The sequence below is a fragment of the Neolamprologus multifasciatus genome, chromosome 20, assembly GCF_963576455.1.
Source record: "Neolamprologus multifasciatus chromosome 20, fNeoMul1.2, whole genome shotgun sequence".
Lineage (NCBI taxonomy): Eukaryota > Metazoa > Chordata > Actinopteri > Cichliformes > Cichlidae > Neolamprologus > Neolamprologus multifasciatus.
Genome location: NC_140458.1, coordinates 28,465,171 through 28,478,656, shown reverse-complemented (window position 1 = coordinate 28,478,656; position 13,486 = coordinate 28,465,171). Strand labels below are relative to the sequence as shown.

The 13,486-nt window shown below is 39.7% G+C and overlaps 3 protein-coding genes across 4 annotated transcripts in view; 2 read left to right on the top strand and 1 right to left on the bottom strand.

Moving 5' to 3' along the window:
• The window catches only part of cacna1db (calcium channel, voltage-dependent, L type, alpha 1D subunit, b), a 118,408-nt gene extending 107,966 nt beyond the window's left edge, over positions 1-10,442 (top strand). Inside the window, exon 49 of the mRNA XM_085146786.1 lies at positions 10,426-10,442. Coding sequence (XP_085002912.1) covers positions 10,426-10,427 — 2 coding nt within the window. The 3' untranslated portion in view covers positions 10,428-10,442. The remainder of the gene's footprint in view (positions 1-10,425) is intronic.
• actr8 (actin related protein 8) lies at positions 1,562-6,653 on the top strand. Its single transcript, XM_085146794.1, has 13 exons — positions 1,562-2,100; positions 2,785-2,955; positions 3,065-3,175; positions 3,405-3,509; positions 3,635-3,808; positions 3,994-4,087; positions 4,173-4,305; positions 4,537-4,690; positions 4,848-4,943; positions 5,017-5,157; positions 5,253-5,556; positions 5,662-5,825; positions 5,953-6,653. Exons 1-13 carry the CDS (start codon positions 1,966-1,968, stop codon positions 6,094-6,096), a joined length of 1,926 nt encoding a protein of 641 aa, XP_085002920.1. The 5' UTR covers positions 1,562-1,965; the 3' UTR covers positions 6,097-6,653.
• Positions 6,757-13,031, bottom strand: selenok (selenoprotein K). 2 transcript variants are annotated; one of them, XM_085146807.1, is made up of 5 exons: positions 12,910-13,030; positions 12,331-12,421; positions 11,871-11,945; positions 11,414-11,509; positions 6,757-7,085 (listed from the first exon to the last, which is right to left on the bottom strand). In XM_085146807.1, the coding sequence occupies exons 1-5, from the start codon at positions 12,926-12,928 to the stop codon at positions 7,082-7,084; spliced, it is 285 nt and encodes a 94-aa protein (XP_085002933.1). In that variant the 5' UTR covers positions 12,929-13,030; the 3' UTR covers positions 6,757-7,081. The 2 variants fall into 2 exon arrangements, with proteins under 2 accessions (XP_085002933.1, XP_085002934.1); XM_085146808.1 differs by lacking the exon at positions 6,757-7,085 and having other exon boundaries at positions 11,410-11,509; positions 12,910-13,031.
• Positions 13,032-13,486: the final 455 nt, after the last annotated feature.

Sequence of the window (13,486 nt, the reverse complement as noted above, 5' to 3'; positions counted from 1 at the left end):
TAGTAATACTCACAGTAATGATTTAATTCCTTCATTCCTATCCCAAGCCATTTTTTATGAGTTCAAAAGCCAACATGGAACCTGTGGAAATTATTAGAAAATAAACACTTGTTCTTCTGCATTAATGTGTCTGTATAACATCCTCCACTAACCTTCTGAAATATTCCACAAGATGTTGAGCTTCTTCACAGAGCTGATGGTGGTCACTGGAGACTATTTTATTATCTGAACCATTTATTCAATTCATGGTCGCGGTACTGAAGAAATATATTTTATTATGGGAGTATTAAAGTTTTTTTTTTAGGGAAGTGCTGTTTATTTAGGGCTTATGCTATTTTGCTCAGAAGCAGTTACTTATCTTACTATGTATCTCCCACCCTCTAGAGAGGGTTGTTAAACTCATGTTACCACGTTTATTCCCTGAGATATCTTAATAGGAGAAAAAGAATTGTAGTTTGAACTGTACATCTAAGTTTTTCCACATAATAAAGAAATGCAGCTGTAGGAAATAATTTCTGGTAGCTCATTCTCCAGACTGTTCTGTAATTACAGGAAAGGTTTTTGAATTCACAGAAAATTTTCTTTTAAAAAACAAACAAACCAAAACATTTAGTCTCATTGTGAAAAGAAAATTCTATAGTAAACAGTGAAAACGGGAACCTTTCTGTCTTTTAATTGTTTATTTATTACTTAATTACTTTGCTGAAGTCTGAATGGTGATGGGGGAGGTCCTTATTAGTAGGAAAAGCTGTAAAATAAGAGTGAAAGAGTTCCTCCTTCATTTGTTCCACAGCCATCCAGTGGGCCAAATTAGAGTCTTTACAAGGTTATTCTGGCCCCCAGCTCTTATGTTTGACTACCCATTTTTAGGATTAGGGGTATCGGCTCTAAAAAACCTCTGGTGACTTCTGATAAGTAACAACTTCTGTGAACTCGGGTACTAAATACTCTATGCTTTGCATCAAGAGAAGTGCAGGATCTGGCTTGCCTAGAGATTTATTATTTAACCAGTTTTGCTAATGGGATTTTCAGTTACCCAGGTTCAATAACACTGTTTTAATCAAATGGTCAAACAGGAAAACTAATAGATTTCTCTTAAATAAAATAATCAATGCAAAGATTTGTTTTGTTTACTGTCACATCACTCCTAGAGGCCCCATACTAACCCAGGAAAATAATATATATAAACTGGCCACATCATGTGAAAATATTATATAAAAATCCCAAATCCCATGTCTGATGTTGCCTTTACATGTTAGACAGGCACCTTCCTTATCTGTTTTTAAATCACGTCTTAAAAAATATCTATTTACCTTGGCTTTCAGCAGAGCAGGACTTGATGTCTCTTAATATGTTTCTTATTAATTATATTATGTTTAATTTTAAGATATTGGGTATGTAATTTAAACTGTTTTCTCTTTGTTTTATATTTGTAGCACTGCGGCCAACATTGCTGGATGTAAAGTGCGTTATAAATAAAGATGCTATGCTATGCTATGTTGAAATGTTTTTCTATCACCGGCGCAGAGGGATGGAGCTGTAGCTCCTTTTTGTTTCTTCTTCTTCTAAAAGTTTAAATAAAGTTTATGAAGAAGATATTGCCACGTCTTGTAAAACGATCTAAAACAACATCCTGTACCATCGGAAAAACTATTATCGTCAGTCGTTAACGCTTCACACCACAAACAATGGAATATTATGTCTTCTAAAAAATATAAAAACGAAAATAAAATGTATTAAAAATGAACGATCAAACAAACAAAAATGCGGAGACGCACAGAGAAATCTTTGGACAAATAGAAATCGAAATGTTGCACCACGTGACCAAACACGGAAGTAAACTTTTCATTCAGAGGGAAGGCAACGGTGTTAGCTTGTGCTTCAATTTTGAACCATCTCGCTGGGACTAGAAGACCGTGACTTTGTTATTTCTAAGTATTTAGTGGATTAAGTGGAAAGGAGACCATGACCCAGGCGGAGAAAGAGCAGGATAACGGGAAGGACAAAGAAAAGGAGCGAGACAGGGAGAAAGAGAAGGAGCAGCAGCGCGGGGTGAAAAGACCCATCGCTCCTCCGGCGATACCAGAGCCTCCTCAAGAGGTGAGACGGAAAATGAAGTACCCAGCTGTTGTATACATGAACTATAGCCGTACATAATGCCAGAAATCTATAATGTAGCATTTGTATTTTTAATGAACATTTTGTTCTCACTTGACACATGCTAAACTATCGTGATGGTGCGTTTACTATCGTATTAGTACACTGTTTTAGTAGTATACTGTTGCTAAATGGGTCTATAACCTGCTACATGTGGCAACAAGGTTTAAAGCTAAGAGCTGTTGAGTTAAAGCTGATATTGAAATATTTTAGCTCTAAATTGTTGACTTCTTTTTGTTTTTCCCAACACGGATGAAAACACGTGTTAACCCTTCCGATTTAAGCTCCTCTTTAACAGTCAGTATCTTTGTTTGGGGTTAAGACTAGCTGCAAGCATGACGGGTTTTGGTCTCTTTTTAAAGGCTTAAACCTAATATTACAGCATGTATTGTTTTAGTTTTTGTGCTGGCACGTCTAACATTATGCCAACAGCTCCAGTGTGGTATGGAAAATATAGACTATCCTGCACATAGCTCTGACCTCACCAGAGCCCTTGGATGAAAACAAATCCATGCAGCCAGTTTCCAAAAACTAGTGGCCAGTCTTTCCGTAAGAGTAGAGGCTGCGCAGGTGTCCACAGTTGCTCTTTTGTTGGGTGAATCTTGAAATTTCTATTCTTTTTCACAGCAAATACAGAGCAATTTTGTAGTTGTCATCCACCCTGGATCGAGGACGCTCCGCATTGGCCGAGCAACGGACACCCTTCCAGTGACGGTCCCACATGTAATAGCACGCAGGCACAAGCAAAGTGGCCAGCCCCGCTATGAAGATGCATGGCTGTTGAGAGAAGGTCTAAATGTATGTGACTCAAAACCAGGTGCACCCATAATACAACTTCACTGTTGTCAAATTAAATGGTGTCATTTTTAAGTGTTTATCCTTATTGTTTTGTCTTAATATCCAACAGAAACCAGAAAGCAACGAGCAGAGGCAGAATGGCCTTAAAATGGTTGATCAGGCCATATGGTCCAAGAAGATGTCAAACGGAGTGCGGAGGACTCCTGTGTCTGCTGATCAGGTATGGTTATAAAAGAGAAATTAGGGAAGAAAGCAACACAATGCAGTGTGATTCTCTTCTATTTTATACAATAAAGAAATAAAGACCTTAAGGTCCTATAGCAACTTAGTAAGGTTTGAATAGCTGATATACAATATAGAAAATAACTCTTTTCATTAATTGATTATGATGTTAATCCATAAAAGTATTTTCTTATAGCAGTGGTTCAGTTTTGTGTGTTTGTTTTTAGGCCAGAGCGTATAACTGTCAGATCCGTCCTGCGGTGCTAGACAGCAGTTCCAGAGTGAAGTGGACAAACACAACCCACCATCCTCCTTATTTGGTTGGAGAGGAGGTCGGTGAATGTATTTGAGCAAACTCGTAACTTCTGTGAAATATGACTTGTTAAGCCATTTTCATTACCTAAAGCCTTGATTGATTAATTTTTACCCCCCACCCCCCCTTTCTGCTATTGCACAGGCTCTTTATGTGAATCCAACAGACTGTTACAACATCCACTGGCCTGTAGTCAGAGGTCAGCTCAATGTGCATGCTGGTCCTGGAGGCTCACTGACTGCTGTCCTGGCTGACCTTGAGACAATTTGGAGTCATGTGATTCAGAAGCATCTGGAGATCCCTCTCAAAGATTTAAAGGTAGGAGAAAACTTCTCAGTTCTATAGCAGGATGCAATAGTCTTGATAAATCCCTCATTTCTTAATATTAGTAGATAGCTGCTTCTGTAATAGAGGCTTTCTACAGGCTTTGTGCTCCATAAACTTTCAAACAGATGATCATCCACATTAATCATCAGTTGCTCATTTCGCATTATTTCTTTTAGTATTACAGATGTATCCTGTTGGTCCCTGACATCTACAACAGACAGCACATCAAAGAGGTTGTGAACATGCTGCTGCTCAATATAGGGTTCTCAGGTATTACACATGTAAATCTTCACACGTAACTAAGTGGAAATTTCTTTATTTCCATCAACTTACTTCCTGGTCTTTTTGTGTGTAGCTATCATTGTGCACCAGGAGTCGGTGTGTGCTACTTTTGGCAGTGGGTTGAGTAGCGCTTGTGTCGTGGATGTAGGCGACCAGAAGACCAGTATCTGTTGTGTGGAGGACGGAGTGTCACATCGAAACTCCAGGTAGGGCTCAAAACTCACGTTTATGTTTGATTAAATTAAATACATTTAATATTAAACATTATTTCATATGAAATATATTTAATATTTAATTATTTGACCCGGTTGTCACAGACAACAAACACAGAACAGTGAATATTTAATTTTAAAACTCATGTTAGTTTCACTTCCTGCTTTTATTGCATTATTTAGCAAATGTCTTACATGGTATCTTGTATTTGTGGGACTTTGCAGGTTGTGTTTAGCATACGGTGGCTCAGATGTGACCCGCACTTTCTTCTGGCTCCTGCAGAGGGCAGGATTTCCCTACAGAGATTGTCAGCTGTCTAACAGACTAGACTGTCAGCTCCTGCAGCATCTGAAAGAGACCTTCTGCCATCTAGATCAAGTGTGTGTTAGTCAGGGTGGGAGGGTGTTAGTGTCTGTGCATTACAATGATTTGTTAGCATCTTTGAGTATTTAGCCATACTCACTTCTAAATAATCGATGGAGCAATTTTAAGTACATATTAACTACAAAATCTTTTTTCTGTTTTCTCTTAACAGGACATATCAGGGCTACAAGATCATGAATTTCAGACACGTTTTCCAGAAGCCCCGGCTCTTCTGTACCAGGTTCGACTTGGGGATGAGAAACTACAGGTAATTATATCAGAAGGTAAAGACGATGCTGTTTTGATACTGGTGCTGAACTACTTTTCTGTCTTCTTTATAGGCACCCATGGGCCTTTTTTACCCGACGACGTTTGGGATTGTAGGTCAGAAGATGTCATCGCTTCAGTTCCGTTCCCAAGGCGACTCAGAGGACCCTCATGATGAACACTACCTCCTTGCTACACAGAGCAAACAGGACCAGGTAAAACACACACACACATACAGGTTTCATAGACTGAAACCAATGAAAGCAAATGGTTCTCAGCTATTTTTTTACTTAACTATTTTCTCCAATAGTCCTCCAAATCAGCTGCAGACAGGAAAGCTATTTCCAGACCAAGTGGATGTTTGGAAGGGGAGATGAGCAGTCAGGGAGGGACTGGGGACCTGTCAGATCTACCCAGGAGCTGTGGGAGTGGTGGAGGAGGGATGCAGGGAGAAACAGAGCTTGGGGCTGCCCATGGAGAGTCCCTGATGGGAGCAGGAGAGGTGGAAGAGCCTGTGTCTGCCCATCTGTCCAGGAAGACGGCCATCATGAGCCAATTTGAGAGCAAAGCATTAGGATTAGATAAGGCAGTCCTGCATAGCATCGACTGCTGTGGTAAGTGATGAAGTTAATTTTTGTTTTTATATTCAGATCTAGTGATGAGAATAAAAACTTCCATGGGATATCCTGTTTGAACCTCTGTACACATTTCATTTACAGCATCAGATGAAACCAAACGAAAGATGTACAGCTCCATCCTGGTTGTGGGAGGGGGGCTCATGTTTCATGGAGTTCAGGAATTCCTTCTTCACCGCATCATCAACAAGATGCCACCGTCCTTCAGAAGGCTGGTAGACAATGTGGAAGTTGTCACACGTCCAAAGGTAACCCAAAATTACCTTAGTATATTTCAGAAAAGGTCACAGACCTGCATCTGTCTTCAAAAGACAGTTAACTTTATACTGCAGACTGATCCTGTAATATATTTTATATGACACGTATGTGCTCTAGGACATGGATCCTCGGCTGATATCATGGAAAGGTGGAGCAGTGCTGGCATGTTTGGACACCACGCAAGAAATGTGGATCCACCAGAGGGAATGGCACCGCTTTGGTGTCCGAATGCTCCGTGAAAGAGCTGCCTTTGTGTGGTGAAAACAGGCTCTTCTTACTTGAAACGGTGACTCAAACTGTCCCGCTGTTCAGTGGACTGCAGAAGGATGAAATTGGCAAACTGTCGAGAACATTTCTGCAGTAAATAAAGGAAGAGTGAGAACTGTTTTTCCAGAAAAAAGATTTAATTCCTTAAATAAACTCTATACATAGTGTGACAGTAAATTCTGACAATTCTAGCACAGTCACCAGTGTGTTTTCAGTGTTTTTTCCTGGCTGTTTAAGACAATGCAGATATTTCTGTTACTTCTGAACAGTATTAAATAAGTTTGACAGTTTTATGTCATGCACTGCAGTTGTATCACAATGCTCTGAATGTTCATGAATGTCTGGAATTCTAAATACAGTAAAACCATGATACCTGGTATAAGATATTTGGAATTGATTGATTAAGTGTACTCCTTGGAATTATATCATATTCACACACAAGACTGATATAACCAAGTCTTAATCAACTTTTGCAATTTAAGTAAAAAAAAAAGACAATGTATACCTGTGCCATTACCAAATTATCTATTGATTTTAGATATCCTAACAATTAGTGCTGAGCCAAAGGTGTGATACTGCTATTAGTACCGACCAACTCTTTGTGGAACCAAGCTGTGTCATTACCAAATGTGGCAATAATAGCAGGAGACACACTCAGTGGTATTTTTTTTTATTCAACAGAAGGATACAAAAAAATACATTAGCTGATGACTCCCAGGAATCATAACCCATATCTAAGAAACTGGTGATACTGCAAGTTGGAAAAGCCGACGCAGAAAATAAGGGAAGAAGTGATGTGGATAGCTGCGGTATCAGCCGTTCTGGCCCCTACGTGTAGGAATTCCCAGAAAGGCGTCAAGAAACTGCTTGTGACAGTGACAGCTGATGAGGAAGGGCCTTAGCACTGTGACTTTATCATCTTTCCTTGGCTTCTAAGACACTGTGCAAGGCCCCACGCCTACACTGCATGTGTAGGCGTTTACCTAGAGAGAGGAGTGGGTAATATAACAGTCAGGCAGTGTTTTCATATCACGGCCATATATAATCAGCTTTAAAGTACAGATACTCTCAAGAACATCTGTGTTTCGTTGTTAGGCTAGGTCCCCCAAGGTAATAACCTAAATGCATTCATGAGTAATAATGAGTAATTTTAAAATGCATAAAAAAAAAGGAGTTAATTGTTTACTCTTCAGCTATAAAAGGCTGAGGGCTACTTTCCAGTAGGGTGATGGTATTGCCATAGGGCCGTGTAGTAGGAGGCTGAAGAGTACCACTGGCCACCCCCCAGTATTTTTTGTTAATGATCAAGTGATCAGATCATGATAACCCTAACAGTTATTACACAAAAGTAGCACTTATCTAGAACTCAGTACAATGTAACCTTAGTAAAGAAATGCAAATAGATATAACACAAGAAAACTACAAAAACCTTTCCATCAATATGACTACTAGGGCTGCCACAAACGATTATTTTGATAGTCGACTAGTCAGCGATTATTTTTGCGATTAGTCCGACTAATCAGATCAGGCATCCATTGGACATAAAACGTACAGCTTATTGCACCAGCATGCATCTGCTCTTATATAACTATGATTAGCTTGTTTAAGGTATGTGCTAACTAAAAATAAAGTCAAGATGATAGTTTATTAAATTTTAATGACATTTGCAGATTGTTTCAGTGGAGTTTAATAAACTCAGCCATCTGCTCCTTGCTATCTAAAATATAAGTTGGACCATTTATATGGATACACTGTAATAAAATGGGAATGGTTGGTGATATTAAAGTCCTGTTTGTGGCACATTAGTATATGTGAGGGGGCAAACTCCTCAAGATGGGTGGTGACCAGTGTTGGGTAAGTTACTTTAAATTAGTAACTTAGTTACATTACTAGTTACTTCTATCAAAAGTAACTCAGTTACTTCAAGTTACTCGTTACTTTCAAAGTAACTAGTTACTAGGGAAAGTAACTTTGGTTTTACTCAGAATTCTCTTGTTAATGTGTTGCTTCCGTAACTGGATACCCAGCAAGTCTTCTAGCTTGCTTACTTGCCACAAGTGCACTGTGCCACCTACCAATAGAAAGGAAAAAATAATGTGCATATTTCCACAAGAGAAATCCCACGCCTGGACCGTCGTTGACTGCCGCCATGATTCTAGCCTACATCACAGCGTCATGTGCGCTTTTTACATCCAACACGTAAACTGCAGTCGTGGTGCTTTCGATTGTACTCAGAAACTCGGAAATTCTGCCTTCCGAATAGGAAGATGTATTTAACACCAGACTGCAAATGAACTGCATACAGGGCTGGACTGGGACAAAAAAATCGGCCCGGGCATTTGGACTAGAGACCGGCCCACCATTACAGGAAAAATCATAAAGCCTTTGAATGAAAACAAACGCTGTTGTGACAGTGATGTACACAGTTTTGATGGTACATATGCATCAATCCATCAATCGTTTGTTGTAAGATTCAAATAATTACTTTTTAAAAACTAGACATTTTAAATGAGAATAAGAAAGAAAAGTACTTCTTTGCGCCCCCCTCTCCCTGTTAATGCCCTACCTGCCCCCCTGGCAAAACTTTGCTAGACCCGCCCCTGCATAGTTACCAGCTGTCAGCTACTTAGAAAAAGGATCCTGGTGTTATTTGTCTCTCAGAAACATTTCATAACTTCCCTTCAACTCATTCATGTCACCTAAAAGGTAAACCTGTTTCTCCATCACCTGTTCAGCTCTGATGATTCAGTAAGGACATCTCCTGGTTTCATCTTCATGTTTCCCTCTCACCACATATCCCAACTGATATCATGACCAGCAGCTTTTACAGCTGTGGCTCCAGCAAACATCAGCTGATACTAATAATAATAATAATAATAATAATGGATTGCATTTATATAGCGCTTTTCAAGGCACCCAAAGCGCTACTAGAAAGAAATATTAAATTAATTCTAACAACAGCTGATCAAACTTAAAAGTGCTGCTGTTGTTTAATGCAACCTCCGTTGGTTTCTTCTTTCTGGCGCAAAGTGGGCGATAAACAAACAAGAGAGAAAAGCCGATCAAATGATCATTGATGGGAAAGAATGAGAGGAGAAGAGGCAGCTGTGCAGCAAAGACATGAAATAACTCTAGCTTTGTGTCTTTTTCATTGTAGCTGAAGTACGGGACAAACTGTGTTACTTTTCACCTCAATACAAAACGCATAATATTTTCTCTGAATACGGGACGATTCCGTTTTTTAGGGGACGGTTGGCAACTCTAATAATTAACCTTATGAATAAAATAAAGTTCAACATCATTAACATCATAGCACCCACCCAGCTGTATAGAAACTCCGTCATGCCAGCTAGCACGCAGTACGAAAAAGTCAGCACAACGAGAATAAACTCAGTTTATATCTGACCCAGATAGACTGCAGGTCATAACTTCTTACCTAAAATTCAGTTCACCTGACACTTAGGCTGGCGGCCGCCTCGGCTCTCTGCTCCTCCTGCCTCCCCTTTCCCTCATCCACCTGTCGGCCTCCACCACCACCACAAAAAATAGTGCTTTGTTGTGTATCTGATGGACGAAAGCCAAACCAAAATGCTGCAACTGCACCACTGCAGTTGCAGCATTTTTACAAACCAATTCTGGTTCATCCGTTTCATTTAACAATCCGCTTTCACTCTCCTCATTCTCCGTCGCCGCCATGCTTTTTCCGCCATGTGTATATGAAAACAAAGGCACTGCGCATGCGCGTTTTACCCATATTCTATCGTGATATTTCATTTTCTTATCGTTGCCCAACATTATACTGGTATTACCGTGAACGGTATGATATGGCCCAGCCCTAGGTGCCAGGTCCGATCATTTCTAGATGAACAGTTTCCTGGAAAGTGGATTGGTTGTTGTGGGCCAGTTGAATGGCCCCCCAAGGTCTCCCGATCTGACCCCCTTAGACTTTTATCTTTGGGGTTATCTGAAGGCAATTGTCTATGGTGTGAAGATACCAGATGTGCAGCACCTGAAACTACGGATACTGGATGCCTGTGCTGGCATTTCTCCTGCGGTGTTGTTATCAGTGTGTGAAGAGTGGGAGAAGAGGGTTGCATTGACAATCCAACACAATGGGCAGCACATTGAACACATTTTATAAGTGGTCAGAAACTTGTAAATAACTCATGAAAGAATAAAGTTACGTTGAAACCAAGCACACCATTGTTTTTCTTGTGACATTACCAATAAGTTTGATGTGTCACATGGCCCTCTTCCTATTGAAAAAACAAAAGTTGTATCCAAGACTTCTAAATGGCCACCATGGTCACCACCCATCTTGAGGAGTTTGCCCCCTCACATATAATAATGTGCCACAAACAGGACTTTAATATCACCAACCATTCCCATTTTATTACAGTGTATCTATATAAATGGCCCACTCTGTATAACAGGACACCGGAGTATATTCTTGAGCATCTCACACTTCTGATAATCAGTTGTCTGCTTGACGTTTATTCAGCTGTGTAAAAACTATAACTTTAATCTCAGCCAAACCGATTTACTCAGGAACAAATAAAATACTAAAAAAAGCCAAATAATATCACTTTTAAGTTATCTAAGTGACTTACATATCATGTTTAACCTAAGTAGCGAAAGACGGCGGTGGTTTTGAAAACAATTTGCCGGCAGTCCGGTGTTCTTACGGGCTCTAGTGAGCCTTGAACCCTGGCTAGCTATCGAGCTGGTGGGTAACAGACGTCTCTGAAAACGTCGGAGCGCTTTTGAAAATATGTGTCTTGATAAGCTGAGCAGATATTTGAAGTTTACACAGCTACATTCTCGCCTGAAAATATGTTAAACGTTTATTTTGTGACCCAGAAAGAATAATAAGAGTAATATTAAAACTAACTAGCTGCCGCCATTGTTGACAACTGAGCAGGGCCGCGCTATGAATTCTGGGACACAGCTTCTTCTTCTTCAGGGTTTAACGGCAGCTGGCATCCTTGTACATGCAGTGCTGCCGTCTTCTGTTTCAGTCTGTTATTACACTCTTAAATCCTACTACTTATTCCTGCGCCTTTTGGGATCTTACAAAGCGTCAAACGATGCGTCAATTATTAAATTAGTCGTTGACAATTTTAATAGTAGACGTAATCGTGACTAGTCAACTAATTGTGGCAGCCCTAATGACTACACAAGCACATATACAGCAAACTGACATGCACATTTTGTTTCTGTGTCATTCATCCTTTGAAATTCATTTCACTTTACATATGAGCTGATACTAAAACGGACTGTTTAATAAAAAAAGACAATAAAAAATTCTCACCTTCCTCATCCTCCTCCACCCATTGGTGGAGGACTGGGCCCTGCACCATGGTTTATTCTTCCCATCCTCCTTCTGCCACCAGGTGGACCTGGAGGACTGTATAACCAACAGTAGACAAGAATGTGAGGAACAAGTGGTGTAAATTAGTGCTGTCAGCGTTAACGCGATAAACAGCCGTAACATAAATATAAATTAATTCAAGTGCTGAAATGAGCAACAGCTTTGTTAAACTGCATTTGTCATTCTCTGGATTATGACAATTTTTTAGATACAACTGAAAAAGAAATAACATCATATGCATCTTATTAGCTTTGTGTTACACATGACACACAATTCCTAATAAGCTAGCTTGCTCCTACATCGGATTACGTAATTTTAAGTGTTTAACATAAGGGGTAGTGTAGAATTGGTGTTCAGTGTGTGTATGCACACAACTAATGGTGTTTCGGTAACTTACCCTCTGCCGTCAGTGAAGCGTGATGAAACAGAGTTTCCATTCTTTGACATGTCGGGGTGAAACATGGTTTTGAAACTGGTAAAAGAAAAAAAAAGAGTGGGGGCTTGTGCTTAATTCAGAATAAACCATAATGGAGGCTCTAAGAAAAGCCTCTTGCTTACTCACTATATTGTAAGTTTATTACACCACATTCCAATCAGTTTTACAGGCAACAGGTTGGCAGTATTAGAGAAACTGTAAGTCATCTATCTTTAGCGGAAGAAAGAGATTCTTAGCATCTTTTTAAGGTAGAAAAACAAATGTGAAAATACAACAGTAAATACAATCAAACAACTCTTAACAAACCTTAAATACAGGAAATGAGAATATTAATGATTATTCAAAAGGTCACTCATCCATTATGTTAAATAAAGGTGGATATTTTGTTTTATTTATTTCATTTAATTCTCATTTGACTTACAAGAGGCCGATAAACTCCACTGCTCCCCAGAAAAGATCAACCAGTAAGGACAGGCGCCATGGAGACTGTGCCCTGCTATCCAGGACCTGGCCTGATGGAGAAACACAGAGGTGGGTCAGACAGCAGGGATCTGTGATGCTGTTCACATTGCAAGACGGGAATACATGTATAATAATCATCAGTGCACCAGCCAGTCGTTAACCCGGATTTACTCTTTAGCTGGCCTTCAGTACACAAAGGCTAACAGCTAATCAGGGCATAAACGAGTTGCAGCACATTTCTAAACAGTTTTAAAGAAAGATAAATTTCGTTCCACAATGAAGTTGAAGCCCAAACGAAATCGCAGTCACATATCGCATTCTGGAAAAGCGACGAAGTTTTAAAACACCACCTAAGGTTCATCAGCTCAGCACTTCTTTCTGCTACGCAGATTCAACCAGGCTAGCTAACATCCTACATGGCTAAATGTAACCTAACACTTTTCACACATTCATGCGGTGGTTATGTTCTAAAATGTATAAAAACACCTAATAAATATCAAACAAACAAAGAAACCGTTAAAGCAGGGAAACCACTCACCGTTGGACACGTACACCATCTTCCAGAAAGTAACAGCAGCACTGCCACAGCTGTGTTTACGGTTGGCTTCGCATTTCCGGGTCTGTTGCTGCGTTATGTGACACGCATGCCCACCACACACAACAGCTACAACCACCTTACCTTACACTCATAGAAAAACATTTCAACATCTGACACATTAGGGTTTGTTTTATACAATATTTTTATATACTCTGTCCAGTACAGGGCCTCTGGGGGCAAAAAAAACAAAAAACAATCTACCCACATTGTAACTTATTTTTTATATGATTAATAGATATATCTATGTATTACAAAGAAAGGGGAGTGCCTGACCTTGCTCAAGTTATTACTTCTCAATCTACGACTCACTCTCTAGAAGGTGGGAGGCCCCATGAGTAACTGCTGTTGTCTGTATAAAATAGGGCCGTACAGCATTTCCCCAAAAGCTTCAATATTACAGTAATAGTAATAAAAATTAATTGCTTGTATGAACGTGTGTGTGAATGGGTGAAAAAAAATTACACATTTCCACTACAACGACCCTGAACTAAATAAGCAGTTAAGAAAATGGATGGAT

Coding starts and splice junctions, on each gene's coding strand:
- actr8 (XM_085146794.1), top strand. CDS start 1,966: ATGACCCAGGCGGAGAAAGAGCAGGATAACGGGAAGGACAAAGAAAAG. Junction 2,956..3,064: donor TGTTGAGAGAAGGTCTAAAT/GTATGTGACTCA, acceptor AATATCCAACAG/AAACCAGAAAGCAACGAGCA. Junction 3,809..3,993: donor TCCCTCTCAAAGATTTAAAG/GTAGGAGAAAAC, acceptor TATTTCTTTTAG/TATTACAGATGTATCCTGTT.